Below are 23,903 nucleotides of genomic sequence, written 5' to 3' on the forward strand. Positions count from 1 at the left end.
CAGATGCATCCACCATTCATACATCAGAGCGTATATACATACATACACATACATTGTGTCCCTCCTATCAAGGCTTCCAGTTTGCTTTTGGTATGTCAGTGCAGAACGAAGAATGGCAAAAAAGATCATGGTGCAGCCCTGTAATTTGTACTTTGATTTCATTCCCTTTTTACTACTACTCAATTTTTTCCTGATTCTATGGAAAGAAGTAATTTCAGTCTCAGTTTCACCCTTACTTTCAAAATGGCTGCCTAGATGTCAAGAGCAATCATTTGTGCTCAAAATATTTGTTTGTGCACTTATGATGTACATGCATGTATGATTTTATTATATGCTACTACAGCCTGCTGACTGCTTCCCTTGAAAGAACATCAGACTAACTGCAGTGGGACTACTCTGAACAAGGAATGAATAAGCCACCTCTTTTTTAGGATAAAACTACTGCAGCACAGAATTTATATCAATATGACAATAAAATAAATAGTGTGTTTTCAGATCACCATGCCAGTTAGCACCTAATCTCCTTAGTTCACCAAAACCCTATACAGTCTATTGTTCTGTTTAAAGTAGTAGGAGGGTTACTGGTTTAATGAAAACCTCCAACTGGTGAATGGGAACATTCTTCAAGGCATGTGACACAGTAGCTCCATTGTGAGCTGTGGGCTGATCTGATCTGGTCAGGCTCAGCTAGGACTCTTGTGCGGCTCAGAAACTCCACTGAAAACTAAGCAGTTACTGTGCCTGAGTAGCCATGGCAAGTGACTTCCTATAGTTAGCATAAAGCTCATCTGACGCTTTCAGTTTTAAAAAAAGTTGCCAGGTTGCCAGTCTTGATACAGTTGGTGTTCTTAATGCCAGGCTGTCTTTGTAAGAAATTAGAAGCCTAGCAGAAAGAGAGGGGGGAAAAAAAAAAAAGCGTAGGAAATTATCTGACAGGCAGGTGTGCAGACAGGCAAAACAATACATATTTATCTTTTAAGTGTAATCATATTCAGGTAGTATGCAGAAGCTCCAGTCATGATTGACACCCTGCTCTGTGCTGGGCATGCTGTAGACACTTAATAAAAGGCAGTCCTGGAGTCATAATGGAGAATTACTGGAGCTTCACATTTAACTGTAATACCAAGTGCCTTACCACAATCAGTTGTAGGAAAGAATTTATAACATGGTTCAAGAGGACTCTGGATACTCCTAAGAATATAAGATAGAGTAAATGGTAGGATTTTAAAGTACTTTTATTGTCATGTATCCATATGCTATCTATAGTAGAAGATGAAGATAACTATGGTTTATTAGTGCGGTAATTGAGACTGAATGATGTGGACAATGTAAGAGGGAGGCAAATATATATTTACTCAGAATGCTTAAATGCTTCAGTAACTTTAGTGCATTACTCTGATAACCTCTTCCAATCTGTTAAATATGTATTGAGTAGATAATGAGGCTATATCCTCGGTAGCACAAATTATTTAACATAAAGCAGTGGTTTAAAGCTACTAGTTGTGAATTATTCCAAAACCTTTACCAAAGAAGTTCCCAAGATGAGGGCTGTAGATCACTGTCAGTTTAAAGAAAGAAATCTTGTCAGAGTACGCTGGCTCTTTCCTGTGTTTCCAGCTGCTAATTTGCATTAAAATATGGCTAAAAATACATCAGTTCTTCCCTAATATTACTTTGCCGTGGAAGTGTTTACTGTATTCACCAAAGTGTTGCTGTGTACTTGTCTTGCAAAAGCCTTCAAGTCACATGAAGTCTCCTCATCCAGGCATAAATGATAGCATAAGAAGACAGTCTCTTCTCTAGCATTTACCTTGCAGGCTGTGCATTAGTGAAAGGATGCCTTTTTTCCCCCAGAAATAGCAGAAGGAAATGTTCCAGATTGATTTCAATTTCTCCTTTAAAGGTGACAGAAATATTTCCAACATAATTGCAATAGCTTTTGATAATATTACTATAATTCACTTTGTGTGCATTTTTTTCGACATAGACCTTCTCCTGTGCATCCATGAATTGCCTACGAAATGTTCTAAACTGAATTAAGAAAACACTATTTTAATGCAGTATATTAAATGTACATTTCAATGTATTTTTAAAATACATTCTCAGTAAAATCTGTTGTATAGGTTGATACTTAAATACAATGCAAGTTCAATGTAGATGGTTGGAAAATAATTAACATCTTCAGTGTTATTTATACACTTACGAGATGCGCAGTGTCTGTCTCTTTGTACAGATGGGACTTCCTCAGATGTCACAGGTACAAATATAAGAGATAAAATCCTGTTCCCATTTGATTCAATAGAAAAACTCCCTCTGGTTTCAGTAGTACTGAGATTCCACGTTACTCAACCAAAGTACACAAGGCAAGACTAGGATCTAGAAAATACCATTTAATGTATTTGCCATTTAGCAAAAATCTAAGTAATACATATAAATATAAAGTCAACGTAAAATATTATTGCTATTGATAATAGTAATATATAACATTAGTAAGAGAAAGCACCTATGTGATCTAAAAAATTCATAAACTGAGAGAAAGAAAACTTTTAAGGTTACTGAATCAAAAACTCTAGTCTGTATTCCAGAATGGAATAGAAATAGATTCAACAAGGGGTCAGTCTTTCAAGGACTTAATCCGTGTTTTAAAAATTGTCTAGATGTTTTTCAGTGCAATATTCTCAGGTGATTAATTTGGCAAAACCCCCAAATGACTATTACATTCAGATGGCTATTGCTGACCCCATCATAGAATCACAGAAGCATAGAATCATAGGGCTGGAAGGGATCCTCTACTTCTTCTGCAAAGAAAATCTCTTCCTGCATGTTTTATGCACACGACATAAAAGATACAACTGAGCGTACAGTTGGGCTGGTTGCATTAATAGCATCCACAGGTTGCTCAATAGAGCTCCCTGAAACAGTCAGTTTCTCAAAATAGGTATGTTCATGGATATAACATTTCCAGCTTGGAAGAAAAGAATAATAAAATAGATGCCATGTTAAAATCATTTGTCTCAGTGATTCTCAAATATTGTTTCATTTTTTCATTAATAGACTTCAGGGATAGTAGGAATGCAAAATTATTTTGCAATATAAAAACCATCCAAAGAAATGAACAGGTGGTGCTTAAATCAGAGGAGGAGGGAAATACGCTTAACCTGCGGTTCGAGGGCAAACTAGAAGAAAAAGAAGGACATGAATGTGTAGAAGAATACTGTGTCTTGGAGGAGGGAAGTATTTTGGACTGTTCAAGTGGATGAGCAGTAATTGAATTATATTTATAAATAAACAGATTCTTCCAATTCTTCAAGGAGCATTAAACTGTAAATGAGCTCAAAATAAGACTGGTGATAAGTGGAAAACAGTTGCATTTCTGACAGGTAACCACCATTTCTGTTTGGTTGTTTTAGTCATGATGCAGAATAAGAATGGAATTCAGTTCTGTCTGCATGTCTATAAAATGCAGATTTAAGTCTAGTATATGTCTGAGACATATGGCATGATTTTTTGTTTGTTTTGATTGTCAAAATTTTTCATTATGCAGCGTAGATTGATAGAGACCAAGATATCCCAAAAGAAATTTCTAAAGGTAGATGCTGTCTTGAGCACATGTTTAAACTACAGAAGATGTAGGAACATGAAGCTGAAAACTTCTGAGCATCTTCAGTTTCTTTTGATATCTCTATGAATGAGAATCTGGTGTCTTAATTTTTAATAGTGACATACTGAGCATTTTGAGAGTTTTAACATTCCTTTTTTAAAACCAACTTTGTTATGAAGCATGTAAAGAAAGAACTAGAACCATATTTTTCTATGATTACCTATATACACATTTCCAATTTTTTAGTTGCTTGTTTGTTCTAGTTCAAGTACAACAACAAAATGATGGTCAAGCCAAAATGCATTCAGTTCAAACTGTAATGCTTTATTTTTAGCAGCATGAAACAAGAAGATGATAATGGCTCTTTTCTGCCAATGCACCCTCATCTTCCTTTTTAGCTATATTAGGAAGGTTAGGAAAGATTCTTTCCTTACATTTCTAGAAAATAAATACTTTCTTCAGGTCTTTACAGCTTCTGATAGGCAGATGATCCCAATTTTCATGTGCACTCTTTCTCCCTCAGAGAAAGACCCATGTTTATAGACAGTCCTGGTAGAAACCCCCATGTTGTTCTTAACAAACCCAAGACTTCCCTCAGTAATAGAGCTGTCCATTCTATGGCATTTAATTCTATGCATATAATCATAAAGTTTAGTTTGGTCATAATTTGAAATACATCCATCTATCTCTCCTGTGTGAGGTTCTCATACCTACTGTCCTAGAGACTTGGATGGAAATTCTGCTATGAATGATTTTTATAGCTCTACCTTGCAAGGGCTCCTTGGCAACCAAAACTATAAAACAGAAAAACTATGTTAAAATGGTAGTTTGTTAAGAATAAAGAAGCATGGCTTTTACTTTTCAGTATTAATTCAGAAGTTTTAGGTTCTTTTTCAGCTTGGCTCACTTTCTTCTGTGGTCCCAGCTGATCACTTTATTGGATGACATTTGGTCGCCAGTGTTTGAAATTCTTAATTATCCTTTCCAGCTTTCTGACATAGTGTTTTTCTTCTTGACTTTCACATACTGTAAATATAGCTCTGTCCAGGATGAATTCCATTTAGCAGACATTGCTTGACAGCCCTAGTAAATTCAGAATGATCTATTCATTCATCAATGTATGTGTATAATTTCCATTAAGCTCAATAAAATTTGTGTACAGCTGTAATAACTAGAGTCTTTTAACACGTTAGTGTCTTACTAATTGCCAGGGAGGTTTCAACAGTAGGCTGAGATATATCCCCAGCTTTTAAGGCTCTGGGAGTGTTGATTTGAAAAATAAGGAAGGATTAATTTTCTTATGGGACTAGCTTTGCTGGGAGATCCTCCTTCTGCCCATCTTGGCTGGTATGTCTGTCCCACTGTGCTAGGACACTTTGCTAACCTACAGCGTGTGGAGTACAGGTCCCCATTAACCCAAGTTGCAGGCACTTGCCGGTTGCAGGATAGGGGTGATAAAGCTTGCAGTTGTCCTGCTTAGGCTGTGGGAGTGTCTCTCTGCTTGCTTAGAAACATTCTCACATTTACACTCTGGAAAGGAAAGGTTAGGAGGAAGAGTAGGAGAAGTGTTTAATAACTCCATATAGTGTCCTAACACAATTTGACCATGTTTTCATTTCAAAGGTTAATACATTCAACTTGGATTTGTTGAATCATGTAAAGTAATATTTCAAAACATCCTCCAGAAAAAAAAAGAGTGAGTGTGTGCGTGTATATATATATATATATATATATATGATGGTTACCTTATTCTGTAGGAATCAAAAATGCCTGAAGACCTTTGTAATGATTTTTGTGTGACAGATTCAGTCAAAGTTAATGATTTTGCAGGCCCCAGTTGTGGTTATAGTAAAAATAATTGCATTACCCCTGCTCAACTCATTGCAGTTGCTACATAGTTTAAATATTTTATGTAGTTTTTAAGGACTGATCCTATTCTGAGGTGGGGAAAAATGCAATAATCTGTGCCATTTCTTCCGTCTCAAACCACAAGGAAACTTTCTACTATCACCATTATTGAGATATTCATCAATCAACCTGCAGAATCTTCCTGTTTTGAATTACTTGTCTTATCCTTCATAACTATTTTTTAAATGCATGCCTACTTGTGAGCAATTTGAGTATGTTTTTTAAAACCCTCATTAGCATATGTTAAAGAGGTGGGAAGTTTGAACAACTCAAATCAAGTCATATTTTTGTCCGGTGGAGGACTTTGTGAAATATGTGATGTGCAGGTATATGTGTATAAAACCGTAAACGGGTGATGTGCAAGTATATTGCTTTTGTTGTGCTTGTTGGAAGGACCTTAAAAAGCAGAAATTTAGTTTGCAAAATGGTCTGCTGAGCTTTTAAATACTACTCAGAGGAGCTGTTTATTACTTACTCAGGTGAATAATAAAGGCCAATGAATACTGAAAGGGTTGCAAGATCTCATAATGAAAGCGGTAGGATTTTTTGCATGTCATAGTCAGAAGTTTTTCTTTTTTCTGTGAATATATACAGGCAGTTTCTGATTGTATATCAGCACTATTGCTTCTGCTGTAGCTAAAGAACAGAAAATCTAGGTTTACAAATTTGAAAAATGGTAGGATATAGAGCAGGAGGAGAACAGAAGATGTTAACGAGAAAGAAGTTACAGAAAAAGGCAATTTTGAACTAGTTTAATGACACTAGTTAATATTTCGTTCTTAGTTAATTCCCTCAAAACTCACATATCTTAATGATTACTGAACATCAAAAAGTGTCTGTGGGTCTAAGGAATGGGGAGGGCATGGCAGAGGGCTCAGCATGATGCAGAGAAGAGGTTACAAAGTCTCTATGGGAATATTTATTATTTCAAAACAGAGATGAGTATAATAACACTTAGCATTCATAGTGCACTTTTTCATTCCACGTTTACTACAGATATATTGGCATTACTTCTATGCAAGCATTTAAAATATGAATGTATTAATACTCAATATGGGTAAGACAAGGGAGGGAAAGGTTCAAGGAGGAAAAATTAAGGCAGTTGGACAAAATTACAGAAACACTTTTTCCCATCCCAAGACTGGCGCTTAAGCTTCATCCTGTGCTGTGCTTAAACCTCGAGGCCACAGCTCTCTCCTGGGATATCACATATTACGTATGGATGAGTTTTCAAAGTGACCTAAGAGATAGGCACTGTACTCCCTCTGAAAGGCAATAGGATTGAGGATCCTAATATCCCAAGGCCTTTCTGAAAATCTCGTCTTACATACGTTCTTAACCACTTCATCACACTCACTAAATAACAGGAGATACTTGTTAACAGCATGTGTATTAGTCACTGAAAATAATTTATCCCTGCTTTGGGGCTCCTCTAAAGAAATTATACCTCTCCATTTCTCAGCCTTCTCTATATAACACCTGAGAAATAATTGTTTTCATTTTTCTTTGCCTCATTGATTGTAGAATAAATAATCCATGAATAACTCCCCACCCTCATTATTCTACCGTATCTGGTGAGCAATAACTTTTGGTTCAGTATGTTTAAGGGCAGTGGCAGGAGGGATGGAGAGAGATGGAAAAGAGCGGTCAGTCTCTTGAAATCCCTAAACCATAAGGCTAGGATATGGCCAGGTTGTCTCAGTCATTTCTTGTAGGTGAAAACCATAATGATACTGTAATGCAGCTTGCTTCCTGGCTCGCTCTCGGAGTGAGAATTAATTACCGAATGAAAACATCTGCATTAGCGGCTCCTGCAGCCCCAGCTCTCTACAGGCGGGATGGTGCTCACCCCCCCCAGAACTAGGACCGCTCGGAGGACTTGCCTGCTGGCCACCTGGCTCGCATCCCGGCAGGTTGGAGCTCGGGGAGCCGCTACCATCTCGGGTGCGCGGGGGAGCGGCGGGGAGAGAGGCAGGAGCCGACGGCGGGGGCTGCCGCTGCGCCCCGGGGACGGCAAGGAGGCGCCGGGCGGTGGGCGCCGCACCGAGCCTCCGCGCCCGGCCTCAGCACCGCGGACAGCGGCATCGGCGCGGCCTCCCCGCGGCCCGCTCCCGGCCCCGGCCCCGATCCCCGCCGCGGCGCCCCGGCCCTGGCTCTGAACCAGGCGAGGGAGGACGAGCAGGGTCCTGGAGGCCGGAGGGGCGCAGAGGAAGAGGGAGGAGCCGGAGGAAGGGGAGGGAAGGGGAGGGAAGCGCTAGGGAGAGGATTTTCCCTTCGGCTTCTTTTTTTTTTTTTTTTTTTTTTTTTTTTTCGCTTGGGGGGGTGGTTGCTGCTGCTGGTGGCAGCATTTCCTCCCGCTGGAAGATGATGAATACATGAAGAGAGAGGCTCCGAGCCTGCTTCTCTGCTGCGGGAGTGTCTCTCCCTCCCTCCCTCTCCGCTCTCCCTGCTCCTGTGTGAGTGTGTGTTTGGCTCCCCGGCTGTATGTGCGTGTACACTGTGTATATATATCTGAGCTGGGAGGTTATTGCAAGCTTCTCTCAGCAGCGCTGCTCTGTGCAGGAAGAAGAGCTCAGCTGCAGTGGTAGCATCAACAGCAGCATTAGCAGCACCAACAGCTTTTTCTGCCTTTCTCCCTTCCCTTCATCTCAATCTCCCTTTCCCTCCCTCCTCCCCACATCATTTTGGGGATTGCGTTTTTAATCTTTCTTTTTCTCTTCTACAATCCTTGTTATTTGATACTTCGTGGCTTGCTTTTTTTTTTTTTTTCCCCCCTTCCTCTGAGAAGGAGGTACAGACACACATACACAAACACAGAGAAATAAGGGAAAGAAAAGTACCGGGACTTATCCTGCTGCTGCAAACACAGAGATAGCAGACGAAGAGGGGGGTTGGCTTCTACCCCAAGGTAAAGCCCTGCCCCCTTTACCTCCTCACCCTCTCCTCTGAGAAAGACAAGGAGAGAGAGAGAAGGGGCCAAAGTGGAGAAAAGCAGGTCTTCTGCGGCTGGCATTTGGAGTACAGGGAGCCAGGAAGTGAAGGATGGTTGTGGTTACCCGAGCTGGCTGCAGGGCAGCTCTCTTCCTCTGGATTTTCAGCAGCATTAGCTGCAGAGCCAGGACCGCTCTGCCTGCATCTCGTAAGTACCCTTTTCTAAGAAGCATGCACAATTTCAGCTCTGCAATAAGCCAGAGGGGAATTCCCTCAACTCTGTGAGGCTGATTATTTTCTCTCTGCTGGTGAATCTTGTGTTTGATTTTCTGTTTGTTTGTATGTGTATGTACGCACTGAGGTTTGATATTGTTCGCAATGCTCCCTATCAGATCTTCCTAAGCGTAGATGATTTCAGTGGTAGCTGGTGTGGAAAGTTGAAAGACCTGCTCTATGATATAGTCTTGGTTCTGCAATGGAGTCAGAGGGGGAAAGGAATCAGATAGAAGCTATTTAAAGTTTGGGGGGTGTTTTTTGTTTGGTTGGTTGGTTTGGTTTGGTTTGGTTTTGTTTTGTTTTGTTTTGTTTTTTCCCACCTTCCTCAGAAGGTATGAAATTTGCATTTGGAAGTACTTCACTTACACAGTTGTGTGAGGGAAAAGAGGAGATGTGAGCAGTTTCCATAACTAGTGTTTTATCAAGGAGCAGCAAGAGAAAATTTTGTCTCATTTGAAGAGAAAAGAATGATGGTGAGTTGATGTGACGGAACTGAGCCAGGACAGCTTTTCTTCAGAGTGAAGTTTTGCTTCCCATAATAAAATGAGCAAAGGTATTTTAGAGAGACCATCAATTGCCCCCCTAGGGAGGCAGAAATAGCAGAGAAATGATCAAGCATCCGCTGAAATGCTGAACTTCAGATCGGCGGAGTGCAGAGGACCTGTACAGGACCCAATTCTGCTATCAGTGTAAAAATGACAGCGTACTCGTTGATTTCAATGTGTGTGAGATCAAATCTTTAACATTGCACTGAGCTGTAGTTTCCAGCAAAACATTTGCAGGTAGATGTCAGTGTTAAGTACTTAGTTGTTTCTCTTCAGACCATGTAAAGCATTTGCCATTTGCAAAGTATTTTTGAAATGCATACTGAAATAAAGCAGAGCATTTTTATAGAATCATCAAAAATAGACCCTACTGTTGACTTTCTCTGTTGTTTATAGAGGAAAGAAATGTCATGAGATGTTACAGATAGATGTGTTGGTTTTGTGTGTATTTGAATGGGGGCTGATTCTACTGACCAAGCAGGGAATTGTCTTAGAATGTAATGTATATACTGCGTAGAGATCTATGTGGATCATTACATTTATTTATTTATTTACTTAGGAGCAGGAATGAACAATGCAATGATCAGAGAACTGGAGCACTGCTGTACTTTCTCAGTGCATTTCTATCTGTTATCGTCTGATACCTCATGAAAAATAAAACAATGATATTGGTCCAGGATTTGCTTGCACTTAGACATTTATTTATGTGTCAACAGAAAATGTATAGCAGTGTCTCCATTGTATCTAGGTCTCAGAGGCTGTAGGATGTTCAGTTATTTTTCTGCCTTTGATTTAGGAGAAATATTGATCCTGAGGTTTACTGCTTAGTTTTGACCAGCTATCTAATTTTCCTTCTGAATATTATTTCTTCATGGTCATCTCTGAGACTCTGCATAATAGGAATATACAGGGAGACAAAAAAATATTATGATTTAGGTTGTCAGAAATCTTTTCTTAGAAAACAAAGTTCCCTATACTGATTTCTATAATAGGATTTCTGATTTATTTTTTTTTTTCATTCAGTAACTAATGGCTGTAGTTTAACTTGAAAATGACCTACAGTGGGTTACCAGATTAGTCAACAAACAAATCTTTTAACTTTTGAAAGAAGTTAGTAGAGAAGTTGGTGGTTGTATTAACATCACTATAACCAGAAATTCCATGAATAAAGGATATATATAATCTTAATTACAATTTACTTGTATACATTCCCATCTTGACAGGTTGTTTTTGGATATTCAAGGATTTCTTTATATTAATTGATCTTCCAAGAGCTTATACACTACGCTCCTTATGTAATGTATAGCATTTCATTTCTGACTCACTTCTGAAAGTGAAATGGAGCTGGATTTGTTTACTGGAAACAGAAATATAGCTAGAAGTACACGTCAGCCTTAAAATTACAAAAGGAGTGTTCACATTGCAGTACATGCTTAAAATTCTTGTGAAGACATACAGCTGCTTGGGAAGTGGTACCAGAGTAGGAACTCAAGTGCTGTGTCACAGTGTTTTGGTGCACCACTTTTAACTGGTTATTCTGTTGCACGCTTTGGTATACAAACTGGTCACTGTGCTGTGTTTTCTGGGATTGTTTGTCACTTTGTATGCAACTGATTGTGAATGACATTGGGTAATTTTGTTCTCCTTTGGCAACAGAATGCACATAGGTTTTTATCTTTTTTTCTTTTTCCCTCATTGCTGGATTTTGAACATCGTATTGGGAATACTTCTGAAAGAATTAAAAATCTGTGAAATGTAACTTTGATGTAAAACTGATTTCCAACCACATTTTTATTTTCTCCTCCATTGCTACTTTATGTTTTGACTTTGAAGTAATGAACAATAGCAAATTTATTCTTTACAGTACTTTTTAGGAAGTATGCAAGATTCATGGTGTATGGTGAATTACGAATCCCTATATATGAGCTTACTCTTCAGTGTTTTTTTACAGTCTGCTTGTGCTGACACAGAAAAAGATACAGTTTTCAGAAAGAATAGAATCAGACATCACTTATGTGAATATATTGCATCTCAAATGTTTGTTTACTTTGCAAAGTCAGTAAATCTATCTCTGTCATTAAAATGACGTCTCTTAGTAATACTGATTCAGAAGGGATCCTGTTGAAAGCTTTGAATCTCATTCAGTTTTATCTCAAGATGAAGTGGGTGTTGAAAGCCCATCTTGTAGTACAATAAACGTACACTGTGATGCAGTATCACACACACTAATACTCAGATCTTACTGTAAATTTTATTCATAGTCAAGTTTTTCATACTTTGGCATTAAATTCCTCTTTGTGGTTTTTTTTTTGTTTTTTTTTTTCTTTTTTTTTAAACGAGCATAGAGGGATCAAAACACTCTTAACTTCTGGAATCAAGGCTAATGAACAGCTCAACCAGGAGAGGTCATCACAAGATAAAAAGTAACACAGAAAATACAAATTTAGTGCTTTATAGTCTTTTACATGGCTTATAGAGGGAATGATAAGAATATGACTATGGGTAGACTAACTTTCAATTGTGTTCTTATAAAAAAGACACAAAGCAGCAACCTGGTGTTCTTAATGAGAATGTTAAAGGGATTCATCATAGGATCTTCTGCTTCTCTATGAAAGCAACTCACTTTAAAAGTAATTGTCTTTCACAGCTAAGTTTTATTTTTGGTTGTCTGTTTATGTGCAGTGCAAACCTGATCAGTACAGAACTAGGAAAACTTCTAGTTCTGATACTTTTCATGCTATTGCAGTAGGTCCCATACCACTGCTGAAGTTGAAGTTGAACTGCATTTTACAATAATTGATGCAGAAATCAAATGAGGGGCAAGTATAGTAAATCATTAAGATCTGCGTATAAGTGAAAATATGCATCTTTTGGTCTGTATGGCACCCAGACTTTCCTTAGTAGCTTGGGTAAGTGAGAAGAGTATTAAAAAAGTGTAATACGCCTTTTGAAAGAGCAAGGCGTTGCACAAGAAACTTCTTTTCTGGAGTTCTGGACTATATAGAATTTGAGAATCTACCCTTCAATTCATGGTGCTTGAATGTTGGGTGTCTGGAGATGTCGTATATTCTATTAGACTCATATTCTAGTGTTATCTTTCTGGAAATTTTTCAGACATAATGGTATTTTGTGAAATCTGGTCAATTCCAGATGTGTTAGATCTGATTAACATTTCTTAGGTTAGGTCCTGTTGTCAGAGATTCCACAGAATTCAGTTTCAAGTGTAACAAAAGACTTTCACATAGGTTTAACGTTTAATCATTTTTTTATGCCTGGGTGTCAAAGCACTTACAAATATACTAAACTTTTAACCTGAGGGCCTGAGTTTTCTTTAAGACTGTAGTATTTCATAACATTAAACTTATGCTTTCTTTTTTTTTTAGAAAATTTTAGCTATAAATTAGACCAAAATTTACACCCATCATTATACAGTATTATTGTCATTTAAGGTGCTATACATCACTACATAATAAAATTAACATTCAACAGGCAAACAACAATTTGTTAATTGGTTATTATTTAACAACAATGAACTGGGTTATGCAGGGTGACTTTTTAAATGAATATGCTTTTCCTAGGACCTTACATGTGAATGAAATAGTAATAAATAGTCTGCTGTCATTTCCAAACTGGTGACAGCAGCTAGAGCCTGCATCAGTGCTGAAAAAACAAAGTTTCAAAGAGTCCTTAACTTCTGTGTATGCAACAGTACATACAGCCTGCTTGCATACATTCATCTATCTACAGAAAGTCTGAATCAAAGTTTGATGTGGTCAGTGGGCATTGAATCAATTGCAAATGTCAGTGAATTAATGTTTTAAAAACTGTTTTTTGCTTGGGTTCTTTTTGCTTTGCTTGTGTTTTTAGTTCATTTATTTTTTTAAACTCTGGTGCAATGACACGGAATAAAGCACAAAAAGTGCTTCAGTAAGTGGTCCAGTCTGCAAGAAAGTTTGGAAGTAAGGTTGAAGACTATGAATTGAAAAACTGTCTCTGCGAACATCGTCTGTTTCTTTTGCAAGGAGGAGAGAAATATTTTTTGATTATCTCTCATTTTTTTATTCAGGTACATTTGGAAGATTATTTCAGTTGATGCAGTTGTGACAGAAAATATTTTATATGTAATATATTAATCAGACATTAGAAACTGAAGATCTGCTTGGATAACTCATCACTATGGATGCGTGACAGGCAGTAGGTTTTCCCATAGGAGTTTTTTAGGAATTTCAACTTGCATCTCTAAATCTTATAAAGCATCAGATCTCATGTTCAGTGTTTAGTAATTATAGCAATATTTAAGACTTTGTAATAGTCCTAATGCTTGGGGCAATAACAAGCTATGCACAAACTATGGGAGGTTTCTACTTTTTCTTTTTCTACATATGCAGAAGCTGATGTACCTCTGAGCAATTTGACTCATAGGTCAAACAAAAGATAGCTTGAGGTGTGCCACCGCCCATGTCTGTATTTCCTAAATACCAATCATGGTCGGTCTTACAAAAGTACACTTGCAATTGTGTTTCAGTCACTTCAGATAGAAAATGTTAGAGAAGCAACATCAGTCTTCTTCATCAGATGAAACTGAGTGACTTTTTCATTTTGTTAGACTTCAAAATTTTAAAGTATAGCAGTGTTTAGAAAAAGGTAATTTGATGAGGGCATGATTTCCAAAGTCCACATGAACATGGCATCCTTCTTTGAAAGATCAGGAAGATCTGTGGGACAAAAAGACTCCGGTAGCTTGAGTCTTCTTCCACCGAGGGAAATAAAAGTTATGCCACTGATTTTCAGAACTGTGTGGTTATGTTTTTTGTCAGTGAGAAGTTCTTGATTCAGTCCATTGGTATAAGATGCTAGAAATAATTAAAAGGTTCTTCAGACTTCAGCCTTTCAACTAACATCAATTTTATCTGTATTACACTTCACTTAGTCAGCTACTTTACTGGCATTGCATAGGTAGATAATGTGAGACCACCAGCAGAACATGTTAAATCTCTAAATTTGGTGGTGTAGGAAGTTGCGGTAATCAGTAATCAATTCTTTTGAGCCATTCGGAGTTCCAGCTTAGAAGATACCATAGGTATAATAAAAGCATTCCCAAGACTGATGTTTGACATTTACAAAGAACTCGGGCACATCTAGATTTTGATAGTTCTGCAATTTCACAAGCAACTTTACAAAGTTGAGAGACCTTTCCTGCCTGAGAAATTGTCTCAGTATTCATGCACTGCTGTAGTAGCCAGCCATTTCCTATTTGTTCCTCAAGCTTGAACTGCTAATTCAGAGCAGAAAAAGGATATTGACATTCGCATTTACCTCTTTCCTCTGCCCAAAAAAGTCTAGGGATTTTTTGGCTTTACGATCTCCTGTGGAGGTCGTTCTTTCAAACATTTAACTTAAGTGGTCATGCTAAACCCACTGAGGGACTGAAAGATTTATTTAAACTTACAGTTCATAATTTGACGTTAATATTTATCAACATTTAAAATATTTATCAACTGTTTTATTTTCAGCTGTGTACACACTCCAAAAATATGTTTTAAATAAATCAATGACTAAGATCCACTCAACATAGCTAGGAACTTTGTTGCTGGTTTTGTGTTTGTGTCAGTAAAAGCTCAGGCTGGGTTACAACTTTAAATGCGTAAATAAAATAAGCAGCTAAAAATACTCTCTGGTAGCCAGGGAGCATTTGAACTGTCCTAGCCAAAAGATCTTCCATCCCACAAATGAATGTGATATTTTAGAATGAACTTTTATTATTGTTTCTTTAGAATATCTGAAGTCTCAGTTTAAAGAGAAAGTAACATTTTCGTGTAGAAATTTAATGACATGTTTAGATATCGGTCTGTTTGATTTTGTGTAACTGCTATATCGTATAAAATTTTGTAACCTTTGCTCAGGGAAATCAGCCATGCACATGCTACATTTTTCTCTACTTTCTCTGTTTCTACAATGTAGGAATTATCTGCCTATAAGCATTTTTTTCATTATATATAGGGTTGTGCCACTGTCCATTTTTTTATCACCTAAGTCATGATAAAGCCTTGGCTATGTCCCTGATTGTTTGCTCAATCATCTTGTATACTTACACTGATATTTATTGTGAATCCAATGAAAACCTGGAGTTTAGAGGGAAGGAATACAAAGTTCAGCTGTGATCAGACAATGAATACAAATGAGCTGAGGAGACTGCAAGGGTCCACTTCATAAGGGGTAGCTTAAAGTTTGTGATGGAAAGTTTGCCAGAGAAGAAAAAGAAGAATTACTGCCATAACGGAAGTATATGGGTCTAGTGCAATGGGATGCAACGCAGTCGGCAAGGAAATTGCAATATATTTAGGTTTTCATGTCTTACGTACTGGATTTAAATGTCGCTGGTGTAAAGTTCTTGAAACACAGTTTGAAATGCAGTTAAATTGCGATGTAATGTTATCCCCAGCTACATTCATGGGAATAGTAGCAAGACTATGGTTGGGGAAAAGCCCTACTTATTAAAACCAAACCAACAAACAAGAAAACAAAAATCTTTAATTTGCACCCTGTTTACCCAGTTTTGAATCAGTAAGATCTCTAGACTCTGCCCAGATTGTCAATGAGACATAGAAAGGGCTTGTACGTGTTCTTTTCTTTTCCCTGAATACAGATAAAAATTCAAATTTTTTAAAGAAGATGAGGAAAAATGAAAAATAAGAAAAATAAATTAATTTTAAAACATAATTAAAAATTAAAACTAATGGCCTCCCACCATTGTTCTGTACCATGGGAAAAAAAAAGGAGAGGCTGAGGAGAGGTTGTGTCCCATATGATAACAGTAACACGATTTTTTTCTGCTAAGGAATGGAGTCAGGAGGGGTGGCTTGCCCAGTCCATAGCATAAGCATTGCATTAGGAGAAGAACGAGCTTCTGTAAGAAATGGAGTCAGAAGCATATCCTGCACAGGGCAGGCTCTGCTGGCCACATGCTTCCAAGCTTCAGCAAGCTGTACTCTCTAATGTGCTTTCCTTCAGTTTTACATCCAAAAAAATTATGCTGCTGGGCATCCTGTCAGTTATATGATGAATGTCCTACGTGCTTCTTCCCTGGTATGGCCAAGCTGTTAGAAATAATAGTGGAATTCCCTATATAAAAGAGATGGTATCCATTACAGTTCCAGCCTTCTTCCAAAAAACACACGCTGCCAGACCACGCGTCCATTTCCTTCTGCTCTCAATTTATTTGCCATTTCTCACGTACTTCCTTTCTCATTTTATTAATCATCTTACTCCCTGCTCTCTGCCCTCTCCCCACCCTTTTCTCCAGCAATAAACTGACTCCACTGACTTCTCTTGGATTTTCATTGATTCATCACCATATCAAGTAATTTGCTGAGCCTGAAACTAGGGGAGATTGTCTTCATTGAGTCCTGATTAATTCATCCGTATGTGAAAGCTAGGTACACAGGTAATAACTCAATTGAAACTCCTTCACTGCTTAATTGCTGTGCCATAATCCTGGCATGTTAAATCAGATAATCAGATATTATGACTGAAGTTAGGATTCATTTTTTTCCAAAAACAATTATTAGAATATCATTATAAGGAATGCTTTTAATAATTCTGTTTATGATTATGCATAAAATGCACTTTCAGACTTCAGGTCAGTACAATGCATATATATTATATGTGTGGAAAAAATTGCGTCAAAGGAATGCTGTGAGTGAGTCATGGTCCCAAACCTATGTATTCATAGCTTATAAGGACAAAAAGGATCATTGAACCCAGCTAAGGTGATATGGTGGGTTGTGTTACTACCTTTATCTGCTTTATACATCACAGAATCATAAAATCAATGAACCAGAGAATGGTTTGGGTTGGAAGGGACCTTTAAAGATCAGCTAGTCCAGACACCTTGCCATGAGCGGGGACATCTTCCACTTTGATCAGGTTGCTCAAAGCCCTGTCCAGCTTGACCTTGAAGACTTCCAAGGATGGGGCATCCACAGCTTCTCTGAGCAACTTGTTCCAGAATTTCTTCTTTCTCTCTAACCTGTATTTGCCCTGTTTTAGTTTAAAACAGTTACCCCCATCCTATCACTACACGGTAAAAGTCTTTCTCCATCTTTCTTGTGAGCCCCGTTAAAGCATGGAAAAGCTGCAATAAGATCTCCCTGGAGCCTTCTCTTCTCCAGGATAAACCACCCCAACCCTCTCAGCCTTTCTTTATGAAAGGCAGAAGCCCTCTGACCATTTCTGTGGCTCTCCTCTGGACCCACTCTAATAGGTCCCTGTCTTTCTTGTGCTGGGGGCCCCAGAGCTGGATGCAGTACTCCAGGTGGGGTCTCAGGAGAGCAGAGTAGAGCAGGAGAATCACCTCCCTCAGCCTGCTGGCCACGCTGCTTTTGATGCAGCCCAGGGTACAGTTGGCCTTCTGGGCTGCAAGTGTACATTGCCAGCTCATAGCTTATTTTTCATCTGCCAATATCCCCAAGTCCTTCTCCTCAGAACTGCTCTCAATCCATTCGCCACACAGTCTGTACCACTACTGGGGATTGCCCCAGCCCAGGCATAGGACCTTGCACTTGTCCCTTTTGAACTTCATGAGGTTCACATGGGACCACTCCTCAAGCCTGTCCTCAAGCCTCCTTATCCCACTGGATGGCATCCCTTCCCTCGGGGGTACCAACTGCACCACTTAGCTTGGTGTAATTCACAAATTTGCTAAGGGTATGCCCAGGTCCACGTAGATTACATCAGTAGCTCTTGCCTTACCATCGGTGCAGTCGTTCCATCATAGAAGGACAACAAATCAGTCAGGCATGATTTGCCCTTGGTGAAGCCATGTTGGCTTTCTCTAATCACCTCCCTGTCATCCATATGCTTTAACATAGCTTCTAGGAGATTCTGTTCCGTGATCTTCCCAGGCACAGCGGTGAGGCTTACTGGTTGGTAGTTCTCAGGGTATTCATTTTTACACTTTTTAAAAATGGGTGCAATGTTTCCCCTTTACCAGTCACTGGGGACTTTGCTTGACTTTCCTGACTTTTCAGATGTGATAGAAAGCAGCATGGCAACTACATCTGCCAGTTCCCTCGGGACCCTGGGATGCATCTCATCAGGTCCCATAGACATAGGTATGTTCAGGTTCCTCAGATGATCTTGAACCTGATCTCCTACAATGGGTAGGACTTCATTCCCCCAGTCCCTGCCTTGAGATTCAGGGGCTTGAGAGATGAGGACTTGATGAAAAAAAGTTGTTGAGTACCTCAGCATTCTCCGTGTCAGTTGTCACCAGATGACCTGTCTCATTTATCAGGTGGGTACAGTTTCTTTTGTCTTCCTTTTCTGACTAACATACTTGTCAAGCTTTTGACACATTTCGTTACAGCATGGAATGTCTCAGTCTGGAACTATGTTCTTTATCCTAGGTTTATGACTTTACACATTGCCACATTAAAATGCCTGATGATTTCCTTTTACCAGATGACCTAGATGTTCCAAGCTTGTGACATGTGTAAACTTCAATCTCAAGTCATCTTCAGTTTCAAAGACTATGCATTTTTCTGCAGTTCAAATAATGATGTTAAATAACAAAGGGTTGAAAATCAGATTTCCACTGATTCTCACTAGGAACCACTCATTTCCTTTGTTACGGTTAAATTTTGAGATATTTAGTACATCACATTTATAACAACTCTGGATCTTGGTTAAAATGGTGTACACAGCCAGTCAAATGCCTTCAGAATTCAAAATGCATACAATTACAGTGTATGCAGAAACAGATATAAATGCATATATATGCAAATTCGATGTGATCCATATTTGTCATCTCAGCAAAAAAACCTGCCTTCAAAACATCAGGATACTTTGACAAGATCTATTTTTTATAAACCCATGTTGATTTGCACTAATTACATTTACCTTCTTTAATTTTTTATTAATCAGGTTCTATTATTTCGTCTAGCAGCAATGTTAGTTGGAGCGGCTTGTAATTATGCAGGTCATCTTCTTGAGTGTCTGCACACGGTACTTTCTTTCAGTCTTTTGGAATTTCCTTGCTATTCCAAGGGTTACTGAAAATCAGCAATAACAATGATCAGAGACCTTCTCAGATACAGGTTGCCCTGCTGTTTTGAAACTGTCTAGCCTTGTTAGCTTCTGTTTAACATCTTCCTCAGTTTTTATTAGAATGTAAATTGTTTTGTTGCCACTCTGGGATCTGACTATGCGGTCTTGTTTGTTTTCCTAATACTATGTTTTTGTCTCTTCTACATGCCTGGCAATTTCACTACTTGTATGTAGCGGTCTTTTGGTATGGATCCTTTTGCACCCTGTCTCCTCTCTCACCTCTTTTAAAAAAACAAACAAACAAACCTGCTTTTTTGTTTTCTATCTCCTTATGTTTCCATGCATAGATAAATGAAGCCTTGCATCCTTTTGCTTATAATTTTTCTGTATTTGTTAGATTCTTATTTACAGAATCACAGAATGGTTGAGGTTGTAAGGGACTGCTGGAAGTCATCTTGCAGGCAGGATCACCTAGAGCAGGCTGCCCAGGACCATGTCCAGAGGGCTCCAGATATTCGTCAACCTCCCTGGTTCTATCTCCTCCCTAAGGAGATACTCCACAACCTCCCTGGACAACCTGTGCCAGTGCTCAGTCAGCTTCACAGTGAAAAAGTTTTCCCTGGTGTTCAGATGGAACCTTCTGTGTTTCAGTGTGCGCCCATTGCCTGACAGGTTCCTGTGGGCCCATTTCTCCAGCCTGTTGAGATCCCTCTGGATGGCAGCTTGACCCTCTGGCATATCAGCCACTCCTTAGAGTTTTGTGTCGTCAGCAAACTTGCTGCACATGCACATCATCCAGATCATTAATAAAGAAGTCGAACAGGACTGGACCAAGTATTTACCCCAAGGGTACACTGCTCCAGCTACACTTTGTGCCGCTGTCTGGGCCCAGCCATTCAGCCAGTTTTCAACCGACTTCACTGTCTGCTCATGCAGCCCATACTTCATCAACTTTTCTATGGGGATCTTACGGGAGACAGTGTCAAAGGCGTTAACAAAATCCAGGTAGACAGTTATCAACAGCTCTCCCCTCATCTGCCAGGTCAGTCATTTCGTCACAGGATTTTATCAGGTTGATCCAGCATGACTTCCCCTTGGTGAAGCCAAGCTGACTACTCCTAATTATTTTCTTGTCCTTAGTGTGCCTGGAAATGGTTTCCAGGATGAGCTGTTCCATCACCTTCTCAGGGACTGAGGTGAGGGTGACAGGCCTGTAGATCCCTGGGCCTTCCTTCATGCCCTTCTTGAAGATAGGAGTGATATCTGATTTCCTCCAGTCCTTAGGCGGCTCTCTCAATCACTATACGTGTTGTCAAATGTTAGCTAAAGTGTTTTTAAACAATTCCCATTCACAGTCAGGTTCTGTTTGAACTCTTAAATCCTGAAGAGGTCTAGGTACTACTGCTACTAAATACACTTAATACTGGATTTATACCTCCATCAAGGAGCAACCAAAATCTGTTGTTAGTACTAGAAACACATATACAGGAAATGTTTATTTAGAAAAACATCCAGAAGACTCACAAGAACCCTATCCAAGACATTCAGTAGGTCATCTGTATTCAACTACGCATTTAAGCAAGTGCTTTAAAACAGGCCCCTGAAGATATCCAAACATTCGTGAATAAGTCTTTGATGATGATAAATGTTTTATTAAATTGGTGGTTGAAATAGGACAACCATATGCATAAACACATATTAGAACCAAAGACTACAAATGACTATTCAGCTACAGTTCTCATTACTGAAGGATAGTATAATAGAAGTATTTGTTCAGTATATTGTTGATGTTAATGACCCTAAATTTCAGATATAAATTTATCATTATTAGAAGTTTTAATTCTGACCTATAAAATAAAATATGTTATTTTATTTTAAAATATTTATTTTTGCTTGCCTGGAAATAGTTACACCTAATTTAAAAAAATATAAATGAATGTATTTGAAAGAGAGTTTCTGAGCTGTGCAAGCAAATAATCCTTCCATGTACACATGCATACAGACAACAAAGCTGCCTGGGTGTGTTTTGGTATATTGTTGGTAACAGAAAAATGAAGTTGCATTGAACTTCCTCTTGAGCAGATGGCAGAATCTTTCAAGGAGTCACATATAATTTTTGCGAAGTTTTGAGGCTTTACATGCAATTCCATGATAGGGGATGTTCCTTCAGGCAGGGACAGATTACTTAATAAGTCCTGTATGGTTAATTTTAATTTGGCAAAAGGGCAATAATATCAGAATCTGGAAAAAAGGCACGCGATACATGTTTCTCATCTAGTAATGAATTTGGTACATAGTGTGATTTTGCAATATGTTTATTATAAGCAATTTTTAAATACCCTGGGTTAATTGAATATAGGTAGCATATTCTTTTCTTGTCTTACACATGCAAATGTTCATGGGGGAATAGTTGTCATGCAAAGATACAGGTATCTTTCAAATTCTTCCACTGAGCCTGGTCCACAGGTTCATAATTCTGCCCTGTCAGATCTTCAGATCAAAGGTGAGGTTACTTAATAATGTACATAGTGGACACTTGATAATGTTAAATTCAAATGCATTTAGAGTCAGTCAGGCATGTAGGAAACAAGGTCTTCTGTGTTTGGGATCTGCTGTGTATAAGAGGAAGAAAAGAAACTTAAAGTGTCATTTCTCTGAGCAAAAAGCCGCCTATGAATTTGGAATTGCAGAAGGGCTATGTGAGGACACAGTGTCCTGGCAGCAGCTCTGGGGGTAAGGTCTCGTAATTCTATGCTAAGGTCTAGGGTGGTGCTTGTGTTGGAGAGTATACGGCAGCTGTTTGTTGATGTCTGGAATGTGATTGTGAAGGGCTGCTCCTCACTGCAGCGGAGGAGAGAAGCTTCAGGGTTTCGCTGCTAGAGGCAACCCGATGCAGTGTCTGTATGAAAGTGTCTCATCGCTGCAGGAGAACAGTCCAATCTGCACAGAATGAAAGACAACATATGGTTGTTACACACCGATGACTTAACTGGATGGGCCAGTGTATCAGACCATTCTTTTTAGACCATAGACCTTTTTTTTTCTTTTTTTTTTGTCTAATTAAATACTTGCATAAATGCTGTTATCAGAACTTTCTATGGATCTTAGCTTCTCTCATACTGGTTTATGGCACCAGTAATTAAACTGAATTCTGGCAAAGTTGCATTGGAGTTATTTTAGTGTATCAGAGATGAGAATTTAGTGCAGTTTAATTAGAAATTTCTAGTTATATTCCAGACACCAGCTATTTATCTCCAGTGGCTCTTTGAAATGAATCTTTCTGGGTTTTGATATAAAACTATATGTGATGCAAAAAATAGTCCTTACAGCTGAAAGTCTTGAAGTTGTCTAAGTTCTTTTTGGGTAATTTAAACTCCTAATATATAACCATGCCAAAGCATTTAATTGAATGACAGAAGTTGGATCTTTACAATAGGAAATATTGCAAGTACTGTGAAATATTTTAGCACCTCATGTCAGTCGTCATCTCTTTGAGGATTAACATTGATCGCAAAAGTTATTTTCTGTGGCCATATCTTGTATAGATGAACACAGACATAATTTAGTGGCTGACACCAAAGGTCTATGCACTTCATTTTTATTATCTTCAGAAAGCTTTCTTGAGCTTTTTGGGAGTCCCCCCTGTAATGGTCCTATTTAATTGAAATTCACACACACACACACACACACACACACACACACACACATATATATATACACAAATAAATAAATAAATAAATATGAACTGATTGGAATACCAGGAAGGTATTACCACACAGTGAAACTTTCACGAAGAGAACCTTCATGAAGCAGACCTTTTTTTCTGTTAATAAAGAAAGTAGACCAAGCAAATATGGAAATGTTGACATGTTACTGCCAAACTATCATGAATAGACCTGCATAGACATATGTGTACATAATGAGCTACAGTTCTTTTTTTCAAGTATAACATTTTAAAGCACAATGATGTGCTTTGGTGAAATATAAAAGTTTGCTGTTATTGCACAGTGGAATACGTTAACAAATACTGTCCACTTCAGCTAAAAATATATCCAAACAAAACTGTGTCCTAGACTATACAGTTCCTATATTCAGCCCCTTTGAAAAGCTAACAGAGTTAAACCTCAAAAGAAATGACATTGCTGCAACAACAACCAACCAAATGTGTACCAAATGTTTCACAGAAATTATATCTTACATCAGCTGCCTTCTGCTGGCCCACTTTTCATTTGAAAATATGATTACCCTCATCTGATCAAATTACAGGCTGTGTAAAAAAGGTGGTACATTATGAATTCCATACATGAATTCCATCATCTTTCTAATTTTTCTATGTGATGTTATTAAGCAGCAGATTCTAAAAGACAACTCAATGATTCTGCTTTTTGGGGTTTTAACCAGGAAGTAATGTGTTTCAGAAGAGTAACTGTACATTAGTTACACAAAACTCATTAGTAAAATTAGAGGGTGGTCCACTCTTTAAAACTTGTGTATGAACATCTTTTCCTACTCCCTGAGAAATTCATTATGATTTTCTTTTTTTCTTTCCTGTGTTTACTGTTGCATAGTGTTGGGCTTCCAGTTGGTTACATGGA

General features: G+C 38.4%; 1 protein-coding gene across 1 annotated transcript in view; it reads left to right on the forward strand.

Moving 5' to 3' along the window:
- Positions 1 to 7,825: 7,825 nt before the first annotated feature.
- CNTNAP2 (contactin associated protein 2) overlaps positions 7,826 to 23,903 on the forward strand; it is a 1,161,641-nt gene continuing 1,145,563 nt past the window's right edge. Inside the window, exon 1 of the mRNA XM_074575643.1 lies at positions 7,826 to 8,648. Coding sequence (XP_074431744.1) covers positions 8,552 to 8,648 — 97 coding nt within the window. The 5' untranslated portion in view covers positions 7,826 to 8,551. The remainder of the gene's footprint in view (positions 8,649 to 23,903) is intronic.

Source organism: Larus michahellis, chromosome 2 (assembly GCF_964199755.1).
Source record: "Larus michahellis chromosome 2, bLarMic1.1, whole genome shotgun sequence".
Taxonomy (NCBI): Eukaryota; Metazoa; Chordata; class Aves; order Charadriiformes; family Laridae; genus Larus; species Larus michahellis.